This window comes from Dendroctonus ponderosae, unplaced genomic scaffold (genome assembly GCF_020466585.1).
Source record: "Dendroctonus ponderosae isolate FM_Combo_2020 unplaced genomic scaffold, Dpon_F_20191213v2 Dpon_F_20191213_5, whole genome shotgun sequence".
NCBI lineage: Eukaryota > Metazoa > Arthropoda > Insecta > Coleoptera > Curculionidae > Dendroctonus > Dendroctonus ponderosae.
The window spans coordinates 12,367,001-12,390,319 of record NW_026018715.1 but is presented as its reverse complement, the minus strand read 5'-3'; the positions used below and the strand labels follow the sequence as shown (position 1 = coordinate 12,390,319).

The 23,319-nt window shown below is 37.1% G+C and overlaps 2 protein-coding genes across 9 annotated transcripts in view; both read left to right on the top strand.

The window, feature by feature from the left end:
* Positions 1 to 19,749, top strand: part of LOC109545460 (octopamine receptor beta-2R) — a 68,798-nt gene extending 49,049 nt beyond the window's left edge. For 6 of the 7 annotated variants that reach the window (XM_048667002.1, XM_019916170.2, XM_048666999.1 and 3 more), the window contains 5 exons: positions 13,703 to 13,868; positions 13,975 to 14,359; positions 14,411 to 14,698; positions 14,757 to 14,971; positions 15,025 to 19,749. In XM_048667002.1, the coding sequence (XP_048522959.1) occupies positions 13,847 to 13,868; positions 13,975 to 14,359; positions 14,411 to 14,698; positions 14,757 to 14,971; positions 15,025 to 15,380 (1,266 nt within the window). In that variant the 5' untranslated portion in view covers positions 13,703 to 13,846 and the 3' untranslated portion in view covers positions 15,381 to 19,749. Of the gene's footprint in view, positions 1 to 13,702; positions 13,869 to 13,949; positions 14,360 to 14,410; positions 14,699 to 14,756; positions 14,972 to 15,024 lie in introns of all 7 variants that reach the window. The other variant, XM_048667003.1, reaches the window with a different exon arrangement.
* A 1,026-nt stretch (positions 19,750 to 20,775) lies between these two features.
* LOC109545459 (cGMP-dependent protein kinase 1) overlaps positions 20,776 to 23,319 on the top strand; it is a 4,913-nt gene continuing 2,369 nt past the window's right edge. Inside the window, exons 1-8 of one of the 2 annotated variants that reach the window (XR_007281645.1) lie at positions 20,776 to 21,089; positions 21,224 to 21,316; positions 21,371 to 21,667; positions 21,763 to 21,901; positions 22,380 to 22,516; positions 22,574 to 22,703; positions 22,757 to 23,016; positions 23,085 to 23,178. Coding sequence is in view for 1 of the 2 variants with exons in the window: in XM_019916169.2 (XP_019771728.2) it covers positions 21,017 to 21,089; positions 21,224 to 21,316; positions 21,371 to 21,667; positions 21,763 to 21,901; positions 22,380 to 22,516; positions 22,574 to 22,703; positions 22,757 to 23,016; positions 23,085 to 23,178 (1,223 nt within the window). In the remaining variant the exon portion in view is untranslated. The remainder of the gene's footprint in view (positions 21,090 to 21,223; positions 21,317 to 21,370; positions 21,668 to 21,762; positions 21,902 to 22,379; positions 22,517 to 22,573; positions 22,704 to 22,756; positions 23,017 to 23,084; positions 23,179 to 23,319) is intronic. The other variant, XM_019916169.2, reaches the window with a different exon arrangement.

The following is a 23,319-nucleotide window of genomic DNA, read 5'->3' as shown; positions in this document are numbered from 1 at the left end:
TTTTTTAACTATCTGATATTTTAGAAAAACTGATGATGGTGGAAAAGTACACCGAAAAGTATTTTGATTAATAAATAGAGACAATAAATGACTGTATATACTATCGAGAATGTACCTCACTTCGAATCGATATCCCGAACTATTAGAAACAGTCCATTGTCTTTTCATCGATAGCGTCCAGATGGACCATAATTTCCATCAAGCATATCGATATGAAACTGAACGGCCATAAACAGAGCACAAACCCACTAATTGAGCCATTGTCGCAGTGAGATAAAACCGAAGGGCCCCACATTGAAACATAATTCAATATGAGGCTGGGATTAATACATGGGAGTCATGGGACGCTCTAATAAGCGAATCCTGAGCCCTGAGCGGATAATGGGGTCATCCCGATTAAGTTCATCGGATGATGATTGTTTCGGCTCTGCGAATAAATTATCTTTTTGAACCAGTTAGCTTTTGTTTTGGAATTGTCGGCGTTTTACCGGTGACTGGAGTTGATTTTCCACCGGATTAAGAAACTTTTATCAAAGCACGCCGAAAGGCTTTTATCTAAAGTGCGGCGGCTAAAACCCTCCGAGGGTCAACCGCAATCGCACACGGGCGCGACGGTATTAATTATATGACGTCTAGTCAACTTTATCATTAATAGAGCCCGCGTGTATTCGAACCAAATCCAATAACCGTTCCAATACGATCACATTGATTGCATTTAGAAGCTTCAAATATTACCTTTTATTTTGGGGCCGAGAATGCAACAGCAGATTTCTGTTGATGGATTCAATTTCGGGAGCGTTTTCGATTCGTTAACTATAAAGGACGTCGGGTTTTTGGTGCAGTCAAAATTACATGCTATGGCTCATAATTCTGGAAAGTGCGCTTGATACGAACTTGCATTTTTGGCGTCATATTGAGCTTGTATATTGGGAATGAACGCCGACTAGCTTTCGACCTTAATGTGATTAGCACAAAGCGGGAGAAGGATGTTTTTGAGCCATTAGGTAAATTAGGGGAACCTTTTTTTCATCAAATTGCTGTTTTTTATTATCAAAGATCAAAGGAAAATTTCTGGCCCTCATCTATTCTACTCCTTCAATTCCCTTCGGCCGCAACTTGTTATCAATTTTTTTGGGACTTGAATTATGGCACCGCCAGTCTCAAGTCAGCTTCAAAGATTATAAATTGGGCATTCCAGCTTCCAGCCCGTTATCGATATCATTTATCTTCTTGCATACAAAAAACATTTTTTCCATGTCGGGTTTTATTACTCTTAGTGGCATTTTTCCGAAATATTGGGCTTTGCGCTGGTAACAAAATATGAGTTTATTCCTATTTGCAGTTATTTCATTTGATTTCTTGCCGAGTTACCAATAACTTTTTGCAAGAAATACTTTTGCTCTAAAATCACTGTTCGCTCTCCAATAATGATGAGGAAAACACCCAGATTTTAGTTAAACGGATTATCTGGCTATTTATTTTACAAAGTATTATTTAAAAATAACGGATAAAGAATTTGCATGCGCTGGCGCTTCCGATATTCCATTCGTCCGTCGACTATAAAAGACACCGAGGAATTTATTCAGCTGCAACTACGTGCAATCAATGAAAAACTCGAATCTGAAAATGTCCAGCATTTGAGCCAGTTTTCCAGAAAATGCTAGCAATTCCAGTTAATCCCTTCTATATTCTGTTCAGTGCATGTAGTGATATATGAACTAGAATAGGCAATATGCTCAAATCGATTCCTCTGAAGCAGGATGGCGTAAACAGTACGTTAAGGCAATTGATTCTGATACAAGAAAAATATTGCATCTCGCCCTACGCTCGGATTATGGCTATAAGCGATTAATCGCTCCATTTTTCGCCTGTTTGCCTATAACGACCGCAGTCTCTCTTGTCGGTCCATAAAAGCGATCGAAAAAGAGCAATAAAAGTGTGTGAAAAATGGTCGATGCAAATTTCGATGCGTTTCAGGAAGGAGCGCGTTGTTCATTAAAATACTTTCCTGCTTCATATTTCATCCGCAATATAAATGTCCCTTCAGCTAACTTACGAACTCACAATAAATGAGTGAAGAAAAACTATCGTAAATTTTCCATTATACGCGCAAATAATAGTGAGGGCCCTATTTGGTGTTTCGAATCTGAAAACGACAATTATTACCACTAAATTGATTGTTTTATTGATTTTTTGAGACGCAGTCGAAATTATTATAATCGCGTAACTGCGGTTTAAAGTGACCACTCATAAATGTTCCCGCTAAACTCGTTATTTGAGCTTTTTTCTGCAAAGGAAATCTCGTTCACTTGTCAAGTTGTTTCTAAAACTGGCAAATATTTACCTTAAATCATAATTACTTGACCTAAAATATATTTATTTGGCAACGGAAAATAGTTAGACCCAGTTGGAGTCAAAGTAAAATACTTCAAGTTTTGCACATGTAAGAGACAATTATTTCCACTAAATTGCTGTCTTTGACTTGAGATTTACTCAGAATTTCGTTTTTCAATTTTTTCGTTCGTTCAATTTTTCAAAAAAAAACGGAAAATGTTTAGATCAAAGCTTTTATACCATATTTAAACCATAATAATTGCGCTTTTTGCAGTAAAAATGAAAGTCAGTTGTTGAGAATCCTTTTCCTGTTATTTACTAATAATTTTGGCAGGTTAACACAGAAGTAGTATTCATTTGCACAAATTTGCCTAAACATCTGGATTAAGTCGCAAATTTGTTCGGTTAAATGCGAATTTTTAGCTTTTGCACAAACAGGCACAATTGTCCTCACCGAATCGACTATTTTATCACTTTTGGGGCAAAGACTTAAAAATGAATAAAAAATGTCACAAAGTGCAGTGAAAGAAAAACGTATTTAACTTTGCAATCTTAATGTGAAAAATTGTCAACTATTTCCACTAAAAAAAATTATTTGCACTTCTAAATGGAAATGAAAACAGGTTGAAAAGTTGTAAATAGTTTTAAAACAGGTGAAATCCGCAGCGTTTTGAATCTAGAACTAACAATGATTCCTGCTTAATTTGCCAAAATGTATCTACAGTTTCAAGACTGGTTTCACAGCATTTTGGAAAACTTGAAGTTATTTATGTGTGGATCAAATGAGGTGAGAAAATGTCAATTGTTCCCACTAAAAACGATTTATTTACCTTTTGAGGTACAAAAGAAGACCGAATCGACACAAATTGTTCAAAGCACCTGCAAACGGTTCGGAAACTGTCGAAATATTTGTCGTTTTAAAATTAAAACGGGCTAATATTTCCACTAAATTGGCACAATTTAGTGAATGAATCAACAACTGGAACACTGGATTTAATAAGATTCTGGAAAATTTGTAATTATTACGAAAAAAACTTGTTCACTTGCCATCTAAAGTGAAAATATGTCAATTATTTGGCACAAACTACTGCAAACAGTTGCAAATAGCTTCAAAGCAACCGAAATCGTTGGCGTTTTCAATCTCAAACGGACAATTGTTCCACGAATTTGCAAACTCTGTATTTATAACCGCCAAAGCAGAAAACAAATCAGTTATTTCAAAACTGGTTTTATACTATTTGGAAAAAATTGCAATTATGTGAAAAAACTGTGAAAAAAGAATGTCTCGACAAAAACTGCTGAAGGTGTTTTAAATCGGTTTCGTTTTGGATTTTAAACAAACAATTATGCCCACTAAACTGACACATTTAGTAGATGTATCATCAAAATTGCAGAATTTATCAACAATTCTGAACCAGTTTCATAAGATTTAAGAAAAACAGCAATTATTTCAGAAATATTTTGTTCGCGTCCCAAACTTGATAAAAATAAGTCAACTGTTGCCACTAAAAAACATTGATTTGCCCTTTTGAGTGCAAAACAAGACTGAGGCAAACTGCTGAAAGCGACTGCAAATGGTTTTCAAGTTAGTAAAATTGACGGCGTTTTGAATCGAAAACGGTCAAATATTTCCACTCAAATTGTATGGCCAAAGTGGAAAATTAATTGACAATTTTAATACTGGTTTTAAAAAAGTTTTGCAAATCTGTTTCATTTGCCAAATTCAGGGAAAAATTGCATTTATTTTCAAGACAACACATTTCTGTCCCCGTCCAAGCATCCTTCTGGAAACATTTACAAATAGTTGCGCCACATGCAGAATTCTTATAGTTTTGCACATTACATTAAAGCGCCAATTGTTCCTACTAACTCAAAAATTAAGTCGGGGGAGCAGGAACCACAAATATTTAGGCAGCAAATTTTAACTGAGAAAAGGCTAGCGTTATTCCTCCTAAACTCATATTAATATAGAAGATATTTCAGTTAATAAGTGTCCAGCCTCTCCAGACGTAAATCAACTGTACTGCAAAGCGAAATTTCATGCATTTATGGCCGAAACAATGACGATAGTATTGTTTGTCGTGTTCTGGAACATCCATAGTGTGCTGACTGGACTCCCTCGCGTATGTACATTAAATTACTATGTACAATGTAAACCACATACCAAGCTTAGAACATTGGAGAACTGTATTATTATTATCGCGACCGGTGTTCTCATTAAGTGAAGCCGCAAAGGTTTGCTAATTAGGCGTGTTAACTGTAGAAGAAGTTATCTGTACCCAAGTGTTTGAAAATATTTAATAAATTCTTGGGATGAAGTTAATTTCGCGCCGAACAACAAATAAATAATTAAATAATTTCTACGTACATGTTTCCTAAATTTATATTGAATTATGGTCAAGAGATTATGACCGCACAACTCCCATTTGTAAAATTAATAGGACGCATTCATACAATTGCAATAAAGCAGTGAATTTCGTAGCCGATGTGGTTTCCATGCAAATACGGGGTGAGGGAATCAGGTTAACACGAATTAGCGCATTGCGGTAGTTTTCCAACGGCCAGAACTACTATTGCCTTCGTCCTAATGGCCCCTTTCAAATCCCAGATAAGACATTTTAAAGAGTATAAATCTTCACCCTCCACTGCCACTGGGAACTTTCTAATGCGACAGTCAGGCCATTTTAAAACGAGCGAAGCTCCAGTCGATACTGATGGATATTAAAGTTGAAAGTGATTTGAAAATTTCATTTCGGTACTTTCCATATAGTGAGGAGCACCACTTAAGCTCAGTCGCGTTCACAGCTAAGCTGTATTGAAAACTTCACGAGGGTAAAAGATTTGGCCTTCAAGGGTGGATTTTCCTAACTTATGAGATTCTGTCCATTATTTTGTATTTCGCTAAAACTCTATGGGGTTTTCATTGAAACCACTGGTCTCAGTCCGTAGATTGTTCAAAGTCGATCTTGCCAAAATACAAAAATTGATTGAATTGCGAAACATCAAAAGCTCCCCCAGAGGAAAAGCCCCAAATTTGCTAGTAATGCGTAAAATTGTTCATTGAAGGAAGCCCCTTTTTCCCGGAACGTATCATACACAAGAAAATCCCTTGATAAATCGAAGGTGTTTTTCGTTTTTTCAATTGGCCGAAGCCCCGATCGAGCCGCCTAATATTTTTCGGCAAAACGTTTTGCGCCATCCTCTTCACAAAATAAAAGCAGTCAACTCGAGAAGTCCTTTTTTATGCAAAGAGATTTGCGATCGTTTACTGCATATCGGTGTTATGCATGTCTTGAGCAGATACGGAAAAGTGTTGGTTAGATGTGGGTCTGGCCTTTGAAACATGTACATCTTTGGGCCCTTCAGTCCCGTGAAAATTTCATTTTGAAATTTCTGTTTGATCTTTTTGAGTAGATCTGTAGATTTACTGCGATAAGCGATAAATGTAGCTTTATTGATAGTTGACGATGCGTTCAAATATCTGTCCTGTATGTTAAAAGATGGGCAGTAGTGGATGGGAGTCCAAAAATCAGGAGTTTTTAAAAAATCATGTGAAATACACTGTTTGTCCGAATGAAGTCCCATTTATACGAAGTCTTCAGTAAAGGCTCTTTTATCTATTACTGAAGTCCACATGCCCATATTTGTTCTGGATGTTCAGAAATGGCACTAAAAGATGGCAATGAAAAAATTTCTAAATCATCAACAATTTAGGAAATTTTATAAATTTATGTAATTTAACTTATTATTACAAATCAAGTAAAATTCGCACCAAGTTTTTACTGAAGCCTCCCTTATTGATGGTTGAGTCCGCATCTACATATTTGTCCTATTTGGGGAAAAATTGGCAATGGAAGATGAGATTGCAGCAATGGCAAAATATCCCAAAACTCAGCACTTTTTATCAATTCATGTAGCTTACAAGGTTTTCTCGAATGATGTCAAATTTACGCTGAGTCGTAATTCAAGGTTCTTCTATCAACTTGTGAAGCTGGTGTGTCCACATTTACTCCGGATGATGACAAATGAACAATAAAAGATAACAATGCAGAAATGGTTGAAGCGTTCAAAACTTGGAAAATTTTATCGATTCCCGTAACTTAACTTAATTTTGGGAATGAAGGCAAATTTGCACCAAGTGTTAAGTGAAGCTTCCTTTATGGACTGTTAAAGTCATCACAATATCTGCCCTGCATGTTGAAAAATAGTCAGTCAATAGCAGACGGCAGCGCAAAAATGACTAAATAATCCAAAACTCAGCACTTTTTATAAATTCATATAGATTAAAACGTTTTTCCAAATGACGTAAAATTCACACCGAGTCGTAATTCAAGGTTCCTCTATCAACTGTTGAAACTGGCATGTTCACATTTACCTCGGATGATGAGAAATGAACAATAAAAGATGACAATGCAAAAATGGTTGAAGCGTTCAAACCTTGGAATATTTTATCGATTCCCGTAACTTAACTTAATTTTGTGAATGAAGTCAAATTTGCACCAAGTGTTAAGTGAAGCTTCCTTTATGGACTGTTAAAGTCCGCATCCCCATATCTGCCGTGCATGTTGAAAAATAGTAAATAGCGGACGGCAGCGTAAAAATGACTAAATAGTCCAAAACTCAGCACTTTTTATAAAATCATGTGGATTAAAGAACTTTTCCGAATGATGTAAATTTCACAGCAAATGTCCAGTGGAGCTTCCTCTGTCGACTGCTGAAGCGCCCATGTCCATATTTGCCCCGGGTTCTGAGAAATGAACACTAAAAATTACAATGCAAAAATGGCTAAAGCGTCAAAAACTTAAGAAACTTGACCAATTCATGTAATTCAACGAATTTTTGCAAATAAAGCCAAATTCTCACCAAGTGTTACGCGAAGCTTTCTTTACCCACAGTGGTAGTCCAAATCTCGATATCTGTCCTGCACGCAAAAAAATTTGCAATAGAGTATGACAGTGCAAAAATGGCTTAATAACCGGAAATTCAGGACTTAAACTGATGAAAATTAAACTCTTTCTTACTGCAAATTATACGAAAAAGTGTTGACTAGATGTGGGTCTGGCTTAGAAAATAGTTCACATTTTTTGGTCCATTGAAAAAAAAAATTTGGTCCCTAGAAAATGTGATTCTGAAATTTCAGTTCGAGCTTCTTGGATAAATGTGAAAATTATCTGCAGCCATAAAGTTAAATATATGCTGCTACTTGAGACAAAACAAAGCGTTTTCATATTTGAAAGAATCAATAAAAGAACCAAAGAATGACGGAAATGCGTTTTTGGTGAGAACATGTTCTTCCTCTCTCTGAGCTGCAAACGCTGTCGATTGTAGCGCGTCGAAAGTGAAACAGAGTTTTTGACCTTCCAAACTCTTACTATAAATTTATTAGCAACGAAATCCCAAATTCACTGATTAAATTATTAGTGAGGAAAGTGGAAGTTCAATGGGAACAATTGCTCTTCATTGCCTCTCAAAACAAAGCAATGCGTTCATCAACTCTAAAGTGTTTTTGAAGTCAACCGTAGACAAACCGGCTAAACACACAATTTAACCTGCATTTTCTCATCATTCTTCTCGATTAAAACTCAATCACTCTGTACATCAAACAAGCTCAGAATTGGTGGCTATTCATATTTCTCTTCGTTTTTTCATATTTTTCTTTCTGCAATAGAAAAAATCAATTAAGTTGCAAAACCCATTTCGGGCCAAAGAATGGCCTGTTTTATATACGCAATGTGAATAACAGAGCCCTAGAGCGTCGCTATCCTAGTTCGGAAAAAAGTGCTATTTATGTTCGAAAGGAGACCTTTTCTGCACAATCCGTTCTAAAGAACTTTTGAAGTTCTATTATGAAGGAAATTGCAAAAGGGGTCGACGTATGATCTCGCAAATTTCTATTTTAAGCAGCATTTCATCCTGAGATGACTTTGCAGGTGGGATATTTGAACTAGTGGAAGTTTGCAGGATTGAGAATGTTTTCTCTGGATATCGGGGCCCTTTTCCAATAAAGCCAACTAGACTAGTCAGTCCTTTTGTTTTCAATCGCAGGTTTTCAGTGGAAAAGTCCATCATCAAACATTTCAATGGGCAAGCAATTCTGGTCTGTCCTTAAGCCTTAATTAAATTCCACCCTAAACCAAGAAAAGGCATAATGAAGGAAATTCCAACTGATGAAGTATTTCGGGGCCTTTTTATTTGCGGAACTTTGGATATACATTTAAATTCCGAATCGAGCCGCTCTTGCCATCAAATATAATTGAAAAAAAATGTCTTCAGCCATTATTAAACATTGCCAACCAGCCAGCCATAAATCGGTCCACATAATCCCATTAGCCCATATTTAACGAGAGCCTTATAAATCCAAACGAGGAAATATTATGCATAAAGAGCTCACGGCTCGTCCACATTTTATGCTCTATATGTCCATTTGTCTTCTCTTTATGGCTGAAATATCATCTAAAATACTCTGCCGATTTGCAGCCAAAATGAAATTCCATCCTCAGGAAATATCTCAACCATGCTGCTTATAAGTATTCTATATTCGTTTGCTTTTCATGTGGAAAATGTCCTAGTTTTGCATTATTTCGAATCGGATTTTTTGTTGTTTCTGCAATAAATCTGCGTGAGTACAGTATGAACACAGAAAATAATCTAATCGATTTTGATTCTGGGAATCATAGAAAACAAATTTCCAGCCGCCCTTTATGTGTTATGCATGAATCTAATAGTTATTTTCGCCAGCCATCTCACTCGAAATTCATTTTCAATTTGCTATTCCATTTCTCCGCTCTGTCCGATTGCAAACAGAAAGTTACACATTTTCAAAGCAAGAAGGAAACGGTTTAGTCGCTGAATTTGCAATTCAAACGTTGTTTTCCAGTTAAATGAGAAGCAATCACAGCTCAGCGGGCAGAAATGCCCCGCCATCGTTTGAAGTTACGACTTATAGCTTAACTGTTAATTAATTAGAGTAGGTATACATGCGAGAAACTGTCCGGAGAATAGTTGGGGAAAGAAGGCGGCAATTAGTTGCGACGGCCTCTCAAACTAGCGACTAAAATTACGATTAATTGCAATCAAAATGGCCAACTTAACTGCACGTCTGGCCAAAAGTGGCCATTTTCTGTGCTTGTAATTCCGAATGAAGTGAAATGCTCACCAAGTGTGAAGTGAGGCTTGCTCTATGTTTATTTGAAGTCCGCATGTCGATTTCTGTGCTGTCTGTTGCACCATGAGCAATAGAGGCAGATAGTGCAAGAATGGCTAAATAGACCAAAGCTCAGGACATTTCATAAATTAATGCGGGGCTTTTTCTATTGAAGATAAAAATGTCCGAACTTTTGTATGCATGAAGATCCTCCATCTTTTGGAGTAGTTTGCTGCCGCAAAACCGAACTCTTTGAACAGGGTTCATCATTTTATTCCTTTTGATCGTTCTTATGTGTTTTGACTTCATTTTCATCTCTTCGATCTTAGCAACTAGATTCATTTTTCGCTCTTTTGTTTAGTTCTAATGTCAATCTCAGCTAACTGATTTTCCATCTGATTCCACAACCCTCCTGCTTTCACATCAGTCAGTTAGATAAAAGCGTATGTTTCCCTTACAACGTTTACTTACTAAATAAAACTTTATTTTTCTGTTTGAAAAGCATGCCGATATTTTAAATTGATCCATTCCACTTAAACCGACGGAGTTTCTTAACAAGTTATTTCCCTGTAGCGTTTGCCCTGACTCGACATTTCAAGAACTCGCATGGGAATTTCTGCAAAGGAATGCATCGGTTGCAGGTGCATCCAATTCTCGAAGATTTAATCCCTGATTTCCTATTCGGCAATTTCAGTTCGCTTTGATTTACCATCTGGCAGTCCGTGTAATTTGAATCATTAAATCGCGTTTCAGTTCCAAGAATGATACCGATGGAAAATTTAATGATTTAAAATTACTTCAAAACTCGTTCCGATATTTCACAAAACTGAGGTTTTTTGCATTGAGAAACTCTTTTACACCAAAAAAATGTATGTTCATGTTATGCCGTTTTGCTAATATTGTCAACGAGAAATGAGCGGAAAACGGTATTACAAAACCCGGCGGAATTGTGCAAGGAAAATACTTTGTAATGCCGTTTTCATATCCCTGCAGGCACTGCTTAGAATGCGCATTTTACGAAACACTGCAACCTAATTCCCGGCACTACCATTCCACTTTGTGACAAATTTAATTGAAATTCGAATTTTCCAACCATGTGTTTTTGAGAAGCGTTGCAACAAAACATTACTTAATTAGTGGGTACATTACCTGGTAAACTGATTGAGAATAATAGTCCCTTTTAGTGAAAGATTAAATCCGCCTAGAACTGGCTCACTGTAAATCACCCCAATTAATCGGATTTTATGTATTGTTTAAGGTTCTTGCAGCTGTAATCTCGTATTTCCTTTTATAAGTAGGTACAGCTAAATAAAATCTCTTACAGAAAACATGATATTTTTAGTTTGATAAGGCACTGATTTAACAATGCAATTTTTCTTGAGCCCATCTTTAATAAACATACATCCGGAACTTCGCGACTGTTCTCTAAGGCCAAATAAATAACGTTTTCGTGGAGTTCAGCTCGTAACCATTTCGGCTTTTCCCTACTTCACGTCAGAATGGAAATCCGCTGAAATGAGGAAAGAACAAAATAAAATCGCGTATTATAATGCAGTGAAATTTGCTTGGAAACTATCGCATTTATTTTCGCTTACTGGCATCCGAATAAGAGCAAAAAACAGGCGTCGTTGGCGAAAAGCGAAGAAATATTAATTTTATATATCCTAAGAGTTTCGTCTTATCTAATCTAAAGTTAGTCTATATTGATCGAAAAATGCGCGTTTTCACTCAAATGCACGGTAAGCTTGAATAATTTATAATTTCTCATCCAGTGCAAGTAGCGAGGTGAACCTGCCCCAGGATATAGGAGATAGTTGACTCTGGATCTCCTGCGAATGTTATTCCAATAGTACTAAAATATAAGTTTTCGAACATCGAAAGGTTGACCTAAGAATTACCGTTTCCAGCCAAGAGAACTCTACTTTTGAAAAATTAGTAACTCCTAAGATAGAGCCAACAGACACTTGAAACTTGTACCACCTAGACACAGTACTTCAGGCTAAATTTCCTGAAAATTGCATTGAAATCAGAGTTAATGGTGATTTTTGCGGACTTGGTCAATGTTGGGCTGAAAATGGCCGAATATGCCCAAGAGCACTCGGCGCTTGAAAAAGTACGTAACTTCTAATCCAGAACAAGCAGAAACTTGCAACTTTGACAACCCAGAGTAAATATTCGCAGCTTTAGTTTGTAAAAGTTTGGTTCAAATCAGAGATCATCCTGATTTTTGCGGACTTGTTGTTTCCAATGTTGATCCGAAAATGTTCGTTTTTAGCCAAGGGCAGTTTATGCCCGAAAAATGTATGAGCATTACTGCGCTAAAAAAACTACCAAAACTTAACGAAAAGTAAGCCAAACTTGAAATTTTTAGCAGGAATGAAGCGTTCTGTTCTCCATCTGATGCAGTTAATACGAATTTTGTTTTAATTTTCAAATTTGGAAAATGATGTCGAATTTGGTAGTGAATGAACGGTTATCCCCTTTGTATTTGAAAAATCATCAACAAATGAAGCGTCATAAGGGAAAATTGAAAATTTGCACACTAATAAGGCAACTTTTTCTCTATGTGATCACATTAATCCAGACGCTCTGTCTCGTTCCAATTTTTTGGGACATTTGTATAAAAAAAAATTACACGGGTCCCCAGAGAGAATAATACATTTTGGCGCAAAACAAATTAAGCAAATGCTTGCCAGATTTGCAAATTCCAGCAAAAATTAGGGCATTTTGTTCTCTATTTGATGGTTTTGCTAAAAGTTATTAGCTTTAAAAAACCTATTTTAAAATTGGTGGAAAATGCGCAATAACCGGGTTTGTGTTTAAAAATCACCTACAATTGAAAAATTATGCAATAAATGTCGATATTTCCACAATAATAAACCTGGATTTTCTCTATCGAGTCGCGTTTATTTCGACTTTCTATGTGCTTCCAGCTTTAAGGGATAATTTTATGAAAAATTGTTACACACAATTCCATTGAGAATAATACACTTTGCGCCAAAAAGTTCACAAACAGTTAGCGAAAATGACTGGCAATTTTCACCAGGAATGAAACTTTTCTTTCTGTATTTGATGGTTTTAATATAAAGTTTTTGTTAATTTTCGGTTTTGGAAAATTGTGCTGAAGTAGATGAAAACTGAAAGGGACTCAGACTTCGTATTAAAAAAATTACCAACAATTGTGCAAATTGCCAGGCTATTATTTTTTTTTCCTCTCTTTAGTCCTAGCGTTAATCCAGATATTTTATTGGTTTGAAATTTTGAACCACAATAATAGGAATATCTCGAGTATTACAGTTTTGCGCTAAAAAAAATCATCAAAAATTAACGAAATAAGTGCCGAATCCGCAAATGCAGCGAGAATATTTATTGGATTCAATATAAATTTTTCTATTCACTTTTGCTGGAAAGTGATTGCTACCCGGGTTTGCATCAAAAATCCTCAATAGTTGAGGAATGATGTAAAAAATGCATTTTTGCTTTAATAAAGCCAGATTTTTGCTATAAAATTGATAAAGCAAAGTATTTTATTAGTTGTCAATGTTTTTAAACAGCGTACTATATAGAAAACACTACAAAATATCGTGCTGAAAATAAAGTTATGAAACGAACGGAAGTTTTCAAAATTGAGTTGTCTCTTTGTTGATGTTGTATCTATCTATTGCATCTTTTGAGATGAAACGTATATTTTGTCTAGAACTTTGAAATTTCCACAATACGAAAACCAGTCCTGCTTTATTAACTGGCATCAAAAGCCATTTTTCAGCGATTTTCCATTTTCAATTAACTTTTGAAAATATTTTATCACAATCTGATCTGCAACCAAATGAACTCTTCAAGGCTTTGAACAGAAATATTTGCAAGAAATCGCCGCAACTAGCAAACAACTTGCAAACTGCCAAACTAATGGAATAAAATGTGTGTGCTATTTTATAGAGGTAACATCAGTTCCCTATTTATTAACATAACTGGATCCTCCAGAAGTGATGTCGAAACAATTTCGATCAAGACTTGCTATTATTAAAAGGAAAATGAACAACATTTAGGCAAATTTAGATGCCATGAAGAACAAATTAGGGAAACAGTTAAATAAAACACTCCGAATTATTAGAGCCATCGACCTCATTCCGAAAAATCACCCCCCAGGTTTATCTGACAGAAAAAACCAAAAGACGTGGATTAATCATGATTCATTAACTCAAATACTGTCCCTTTCCATTTCAGAGGACACCCTGGCAGGCAATCAGATGGTCAGATGCAGAGGGTCAACTAACTGAAATTTATCTTCCAATAAAATGGATATCAATCAATCGGCACTAGTCATTTGCAGGTCGGACAGCAGGCGAAGGAAATAGACATTTATATGGGATGGATACTGGAAAATACTTAAGTGAGTAGCGACTCGATCTGTTTTACTCGTTTGGAGGTCTAAAACTGCTTGAGTTCACAGTTACGTTCAAATTCAATTCAGTTCAAATTTTATTGGACATTTTTAGAGAACGCTTCTTCAATGTACTACAACACGACGTTCGACGATGTTCAGAATGATTTATCCGACGACGAAGACATTTGGGACAACCTCTTGCTCTTCATCAAGGCAACGATCATGGGAAGCATCATCATAGCGTCGATCTTCGGCAATCTGCTCGTCATCGTTTCGGTGATGCGACACAGAAAATTGCGCGTTATCACCAACTACTACGTCATATCGCTAGCGCTAGCTGATATGCTTGTCGCTATGTTCGCTATGAGTTTCAATGCCAGCGTCGAGATCTTCAACCGATGGCTGTTCAGCTATCGACTGTGCGATGTCTGGAACAGTATGGATGTGTACTTTTCCACAGTGTCCATCCTGCATCTGTGTGATATCAGTATAGACAGGTAGGAAGGTTCTTCTGGGGAATTTGCTAGGTACTTAGAAACGGGTTACAGGTATTACGCCATATGTAAGCCACTGAAGTACTCGCTACACATGACGAAAAAAGTGGTAGCCATGATGTTGGTGAACACTTGGGTGAGTCCCGCCTTCCTCAGCTTCCTCCCAATCTTCATGGGCTGGTACACCACCAAAGAGCACCAAGAGTTCAGGCGGAAGCACCCAGATGAGTGTGTGTTTGTGGTCAACCAAACTTATGCGGTTATCAGCAGCAGCATCAGCTTCTGGATACCGGGGTCGATCATGATCTACATGTATTCGCAAATATTCAAAGAAGCCAATAGGTGGGTCGCACTTTGTTTTCTAACTAAGAATAACTGATGGGGTTCATCCGTTGTGCAGGCAGGAAAAGGAAATGTTCAACCGACATGGAGCTGCCATGCTTCTTCATGCGAACAACACGAATGGAGACATGCTGTCGAATTCAGGCGGCTCCTCCAAGACGCTCACATTGCACGAAATCAACCAAGACCTGCATCACACCCCTACAAGGGAGCGAAGCATTAGTCGAATGAAGAGAGAACATAAGGCTGCAAGAACTCTGGGAATTATCATGGGTAACTTGAAGAACCCTCCTCTATTCCTGCCAACCGTTTGTTTATTTCCTCAGGTATATTCATACTGTGCTGGCTTCCCTTCTTCCTCTGGTACGACAGCGTGACGTTTTGCACCACGTGTGAATGCCCCCACTTAGTAGTGGCCATGTTGTTCTGGATTGGCTACTTCAACTCCACCCTCAATCCCTTGATCTACGCCTACTTCAATAAGGACTTCAGGGAGGCGTTCAAGAACACGCTCCAATGCGCCTTCTGCTCACTCTGTCAAAGGCCTCCGTCCGATCTGAACTACATCGATCAGAGGCGGCCCAGTGTCAGGTATGAGGATCGGACTCGAAGTGTTTTTTCCGAAACGTACTTGAAACACAACGTGGACAGGAGAAGTTCGGAGTTTGGGTCGACTCTTTGAGTGGACCTCACTAGCAGCCGATTGACCACCACGAGTTTCTGATTGGAAACCTGGGTGTAAGGTTTGGTGGAGAATTTTTCCAGTTTGGATTGCTTGAGTGTTTTATACAGTCTGGGATTTTTCGCGAAAACACCAATCGATCCGGAAAGTACACGTTCCTTTACTCGTCTTGCTCCAGCTGGGGATTTCAATCAACTAGCTGACAAAGGATTTTTTTGGCTGGCTTCTGCTGAAGAATTTGCTCAGCATACCTAATCCAGGATGATTAAGAATGTAATACAAATATTCTAGTGTGGTGTAAGATAGGCGAAGTGCAACGCGTAGCTTAGGAGTGATTTTAAACGAAACCTTCGACAATCGGCTGCTAGTTCGTAAATATTTGCCAAAGTTAACAAATAATGGTGCTGTATATTGTAAGATTTTTTACTGCAATTGCCTTTTCCAGACAAATATATGCGCTAGAAATTACAGAATAAGACCGATGGCAGCCCCAAATCGAGTTGTTTAACCGCCAGAATCATCTGGCTTTAACCGGTTTTGCATCACGGTTCATAATGAGTGTCGCAAGTGGAAGCGAAACGTTGTTCTGGAGTAAACTCGGTTCTTGACTGTTCCATTGCGGTGCTTGAAGTCGAACAAGTGGATACATTTTTCATGCTCCTTTTCTTCAAAAAAATTATGTTTTTTTAAATATCTGGACGAAGTTAATGAAATTCGCTGTGAATTTGTTTATGTGTAATCCTCATGTTTTGATGAAACAAGCGAGATCATCCGCTTTGGGCGAGTGAGGAATTTTTGAATGTCTTGGTACGAAAACTACCAAAAGTTTGTTTTGGTAGCAGGAATCAGGTGATTTTTTTCGAGTTGATGCGGTTGGGACATTTTCGGACCCTTTCTAAAGTCTTGTAGCAATCGCAGTTTTTGCGCAAAAAAATTATTTCTGTTTTCTTGCTAATTACATATTTCCCGATACTTCCCCGATATTACAAAAAACTTAATTTAAGTTTTACTCATGTAAACAGTTAATGAATGTCTAAAATTGTCAGTCGGCAAGAGAAAAGAAATATTTTTTGCGCAAAAACTGTGGAAGCTACAAGATTTTTCAGAGGACAAAAATGCAACAAAAGGATTAGTGCATCAATTCAGAAAAAATCTGTAAATTCCAGCTACCAAATGAAAAGTTCTGGTGGATTTTGCACCAAGACACTTACGAATTCCTCACTTGCCCAAATCGGATAAACCTGGTGGCTTCATCAAAATTTGAATCTTATATAAACGCAACTCACGGCGAGTTTTTTTAACATCCCTCGTATCATTGTCTCGGTATTTTAAAAAAGATAATGTTGACCATCAATAGCCAGATTTTTATCGAAGTAAAAGTTAGATCAGATCGTCTTCTTTTGCTCCAAAAAATATCGTAGTACCCTTTTGATCATGTGCTTACGGGACACCGTGTGTAAAAGGAACAGCTTAAATACTAGTATTTGTCGGGAAAATGCAGTGAATTCATAATTAAGAGTACATAAGTGATAGATAGATACGAGAATAAAAAAATAGAGATTAATACTAGATAGGACTTAGCCACTAATTCCTAAGCGTGTGTAAGTTTCTTTTGTACCTTCGGGCAAATAGTAATTGTATAGATATTTGCCAAGAACTGCGTAATAAAATCTACTAACGATGTTGTATAAATATTTATGTATAACTGTATATTCGTCGATTAAAGAACTGTTGTATATAAGCGAAAGAAATATTAAGCAGCATTTTCGAATTACTTTTATCTTTGTTTAAGCGTCGGAACTGGCTCATTTCAATCAACTGTTGATTTTCGCATTCTTCAAGACTAAACGGTTTTATTGTTTGAAATTTATATGGAATTTAGTGGGCGAGATTTTTCATATTTGCTGTTTCAAGCAGGATCAACCGACAAGGAGATCACGCAGTCATTGATGCAAAAACCCACATTTTTCACTCGGAATTAGGAAACCTGCATAATATAAAGTACTTGTGAATTTTATTGGAGCAAATATTTATTAACTGTAATCTGAATATTAAAGGTAAGTACAAAGAATTGTGCAGAATTTTGGAATGGAAATTTGCAGTTCAATTCTGTGCATGTCCATTTGTTAAATATTGTCTGGATGATTTAGTTTGTTTGCCTCAAAAACACACCAGATGGATAAGACACACATCAAGATAAGCAGAGCTTTAAACTGATTGGATTAATTATTTCCATAAAATGTGCCAAGATGGGGAAACTGAGTTCAGTTGATTTGCAATTTTTGCAACTTGACTGCAATCAGTTTCAAAACGCGAAATTGCGTCATCAAAATTCCGATTAACAAGTTGTTTTTGATGCGAAATTTATCACCCAAATTGAGACTTATCGTTGCCATTTTCTGTCTACTCCTGTATATTAATTTCTGAATTTATTCCCTATCGCAAAAAGATACATTCTGCAAAACAGCCGCAGAATATTTAAATGAAAATTCTACTTTCCACAATATTCGCTCAACATTTAATAAATGCAGTTGCTACAAATGAGAATATTTCCCCAGTTAAACGTTTTCCAGGTTTATTTCCTGCTTGTTATTAAATACCTGTATGAAAACTAATCTTGTAAAATACAATGAGTATTTTAATAAAATATTTTACAATAGAGTGACTCGCTCTTCAACAAAGTCAAGTACCGAATTTTCATAAAAACCGACAAATCTTTTCCACTTTAAGACAAAAGATTCTTCTTTTTTCATGTGTCCTATCCGTTGTTCTGCCAAAAAAAGTTTCAGCCGAGTAATTTTTTAATTTTTTTTGCGTATCTGTATCGTCTGTTCCAGTATCGTGTCGAACTCAGCCAAAGGTTTGATTAAGGTCGATAAAGATGTCCGTTTGGATAAAAAACTTCATTCTGGAAAATGTGCGCGTTTTGAAGGCGTTTTTCAAGTCCTCCAAAGACTCTTCAAAATCCTCCTCACATTTTCTTCTAGTCCGAGCGTGAATAATGCTGAAAAATGCCTAAAGCATGTGCAACATAAGGCTGATTAAACGATAATCACCACACTTCTTCGTTGAATTCTGTGTGAATTTGCTATTTTTCTTTCCACCCATATCTGCTATAGAGGATGCATGCTACAATGAATTGGATTTGATCATTTGCAAGTTACATGGCTGTTCTCTTGGTTTGGACTTCTTGCTTCTTTGCCTTCTTGTACCTGCATATTCAAAATATAATGTTAAATGTTATTAAAAAAAAATTCTGTTTCTCGGCATCTTCTGAATTTTTTCTAATACTTGTGAGTGTGGAGTTTTTAATCTGTACTCTATTTTTTTAGGCGTAAAATTAGACTGATGTTATTCCAAAAGGCTTCCATACCTTTGGGATGACTCCTTGCAGTTCAGCCACTGTAATTTCAATAACAATACTTTTGCACGCGATAATTTTCAATTTATATGCCTTCTAACACAAGACCACTTGCGCTGATGTGAAGATGATACCATTAAAATTTCGAGGGTTTTTTTGGGTTTGGAAAACCAATTTTCATGCTAATTAATGTCTGGATGCTTTGCCGTTAAACACTCAATTGACTAGAATTAATCTATTAAAATGTTCAGCAAGACAGAATAAACTGCGTGAGCTAAAAAAATTACATTCATTTCTAGTGCCTTAACGGTTTACTATTACATTGTTGTAATTTTGGCCAACTGGAAAGGCAGTTAGTTACTTCGTAGCGAAATACAATCACTTTGACTACTAGAGAAAATTAAAACTAAGTGTGTAGAATAATAAAAGGGAATTAAAGCAATAAACTGTAAATTAAGTAAGAAGTATGTTGTTGAAATTTATTTTTATCAGTTGAAAATTACACATATTTTTTGTATTTTACTTTCAAACCTTGGATTGACGCAAAATTCGGTAGCAAATTAGCAAGGTCTACTAAAAATTATGAAAATTACTAGATGTTGTAAATGTCTCAGTGTTCTATGTAAAGTAATGTAAGAAGTCCTGTATTTTATTTACCAAATATATTCAAAGAGCCAGTATTGGAATTTTGCTGTTTAGCATCGATGTAAATATTTTTTTATCGCGACGCTTCAAGGGCGCCTTTGAATTTCATTATGTATGTACTTAGTTCGTTTAGATGTATTATTTTAAGTACAAATGTTGAAAAAAAAAGTTTCATCCATGTGTTCGCTGTCGATTTGCCAGGAAAATCCATCAAATTATCTTTGTACAGTCGCTTTATAATTTACATTTTCATTAACTATGTTGTAAGTTTTTATAAAGCCGTAATATGACTCTAGTGCTATTTTTATCACTAAGGTATTTAAGATATTTGTTTTTCCAATAAAATACTAACAAATGTACAAACTGCATGGTTTTCTTGATAAAACAAACGGGTGTCGGAAAATGTTGGAATTCCCACGCACTTAACTCTATTCTGATTTATTTTCTTGACTGCGTGTACTTGTTATGATATTCCTATATTTCCTGGGTTTCAGTCAAAGTGTGAAGTAAAAATTTTGAAATATCGTTTATTTTATTACGTTTCGGCGAGACAACAGCGTTATCATCAGATTTAAAATTTACACAAACTACAAAAATCAATTCAGAATTAAAACATGTTGTATAAAAACTATCATTTATAAAACGATGAAACATTTATCAGTTCTTGAGGGAAAAAATCCTCCCTTTTAGGAGAGCAAAACATTTGAAAAACTTACCTCATAATTGGTAAACATCACGTTCTTTTAGGCCTTTGCCTTCTTGAAACCTTAAATTTGTCTGAATTACTTTCTACATTTGCGAGAATGGTATCAGACAAATTTAAGGTTTAAAGAAGGCCCTAAAAGTTTGTTTGTTTGTTTGATGTTTATCAATTGAGGTAAGTTTTTCAAATGTTTTGCTCTTCCAAAGGGAAGGATTTGTTCCCTCAAGAACTGATGAATGTTTTATCGTTTTATAAATGATAGTTTTTATACAACATGTAGGTAAGTTGCGTCTTGAGACAAACTCAAGGTTTTCAAGAAGGCAAAGACCTAAAAGGACGTTGATTTTTACCAATTATGAGTTTGTGTAAAATTTTAAACCTGATGATGGCGCTGTTGTCTCGTCGAAACGTAATGAAATAAACGATGTTTCAAAATGTTCACTTCACACTTTGACTGAAACCCAGGAAAGATAGGAATATCATAACATGCACTTAACATGAGCAGTTTAGAAAAACCCTTGTTTGGCTCCTGTTTTCCCAACACCCTGTACTTGAATTCCAAGATGCGTCACAGTTTCAAATTGCTTGAAACCCACAAATTCAGTGAATTTCTGGGGGTATTTCCGCGTCAAATGGATTTAAGTTTAATGAGCAAACCGTTCGAAAGGTAACGTATCGCTAACTGTATCATTATCTTTTAAGCCTCAGTGATTAATAGTCGACATTTCACATCAATTATTTCCCCAGTAAATAATTAACTTTTGAACTGGCTTTGTATCATAAAAACAAACATCTTAATCTTATCGTTAGCAATCAGCATACTTTGCTATATTTCTGATAGTCAACTTTAGTTGCTCCATCTGCTTCGATAATCCTGCCCGGATCTCGGGTTGAGCTTTCCAGTATTTTGCCGAAAATCAACCGGAAATGATCAAATGTTTGTGCGGCCGCAGCGAAAGCTACACAATCACAAAACCAGGCTCAGTGCATTCAATAATCGGTAATTATTAGTAAGCAAACGAACAAACATCCTTGGACTTCAAGTGTGAATCTTTCAAGTGAGACTTTTTGTTACACATTTGAAAACTTGGATGTTTTTTTTGGTGGGTGATTTTTTTGGGTGGATCATTGCAGGAAATGGCCGTGCTTCTTCGAAACCAATTGTACGACCAATAACGCCTCCTTTGGTCGATCCGGCTCCAAAAGACCAGCGGGACAACGATGAAGGTTTGCATAATGAATCCAGCAAGGGAACTAAAAAAAGCGAAAGCTTTTTTAAAGCTTTAGCAACCGATTTGCCGCCGCCAGCGGCGGAACCTGGTGCAGATGAACCCGCAGGTTCAAACCATGAGGGAACGGTAACACACACAAAAGGTCCAGCACCCAACCCAACAGCAGCAAATCCAGATAAGGAATTGGGGAGTAGTTTAGGGAATCCGGTAGGGGCTACTCAAAGCAAACGCACTAAACATCGGGCACCTGAACCAGATACAGATAAAAAACCAAATCCTCCAAGTGAAAATTCTGAGCAGGATCCCGAGTTGCTCCATCCAGACGGCTTAACGGGTTTACCGGATGGTAAGTGCGAATGAACATTTTTATACCAAAACCTCCTCTTTGGGTTAATCAGCCAATTCAGTGCAACGATTATATCAAGAGCGTGTTGGTCTTAGGTAGGAAAGTTAGCGTCAAAGATCCACCCGAAGAAGAACATAATCAGAGCGTAAGAAGACCGGGAGTGCAAGCGAGCGTTCCTTCGGATGCGGAAGTTGCTTCCAACGAGAACTTGCCCTCATATCCCAAAAGTGCCCAGTAAGTTGAAAATGTTTCAAACCAATGTGGAAAAGGACAACACTTTTCGAGTAATTGCACTCAAATCCGACAAAACTGTCGCTTTCGTTTATACCAAACACTTTGGCGTGATTGACGGGCCTCTTGAAAACATCCAAATAGTTGGATATCGGATAATCTCAGTTGCTTTTAGAGATAAACCGGATTATTTGTGGAGCTTGAAAAGATACAGGATATGCGTAATTGTTTACTTTTTCCATATAATTTCAAGATTTCAACAGCGCAGCTCATCCAAACACCAAAAACTCCATACTAACGCACGTTTACAGGATGTTTAAAAAGTCCTGCATTAGCAAGAAGTCTTTCAGGTCTTGCGCCACCAAATCCGCTTACATTTTGAGTCGAAAATAAGGCGAGATGTTTTGCAAACACCCCGATTGTGTTACACCTAAGCTCAACTAAGTGTTGCTGCTAATGCGATTTTCTGTTCTATTAAAAGGGATGCGGATCAGATTAAAAAAGCCATAGAAACGAACGAATTCCTCAGCCGTTTGTTCTATGGGAATCGGCTGCAAGACATCATCAACGGCATGCAGCTGAGGTCGGTTCCAGCAAAGAAAACCCTGATAAAACAAGGTAAAAAATCACACCAACCTGATCATCTACATCTACAATGATCATTCAATTTTCCAGGCGACAAAGGCTCGGAAATGTTCGTCTCCAAGCAGGGCAAGTTCCGAGTTCTCATTAAGGGCAAAACAGTCGACGAGTTCAGCGAGCCGCGAGTTTTCGGCGAACTTGCGCTACTTTACAATGCCAAAAGGTCTGTAGATGCGAACAGCGCCTTCAGAAGGGTTACAAAACCGCAAATTCCAGATTAGCCACCATTCAAGCCCTTAGCGAAGGGCAGGTTTGGGTGCTGGATCGCGTGGCTTTCCAGAGGATCGTCATCCGGTTCGACCGGAAGGAGCAGGACCAGTACTTGCAGTTTTTGCGCAATGTTGAGTCTTTGCAGACCGTGGATGAGGACGTGTTGTTGCAGGTCTCCAAACTGTTCAAAAAGGAAATTTTTCCTGCTGGTACCGTCATTGTGCGCCAAGGCGATAAAGGGGATAAGTTTTACGTTATACGTGCAGGTAATGATGGACGGTTGATGGGGAAATTATCCTGCAAAGGAGGGTTTAACGGAGGTGTTTCAATGCAGGCACGGTAACCATCACGAAAAATGGCACAGTATTGGGAAAGCTGGGGAAAGACAAGTGTTTTGGTGAAATGGCTCTACAGAAGGAGGACACGAGGTGAGTTTTTGCTTTTAGAGATTTAAAATCCTGCCGCTTCGAAGAACTTCCTCAAATCTTAATCTCCATAAAGTATTTTTGAAGCGTCCTTAAAAGCTCTGTATAGGTATGTGCATCGCAAGGAAGTGAGGAACTCAGAAA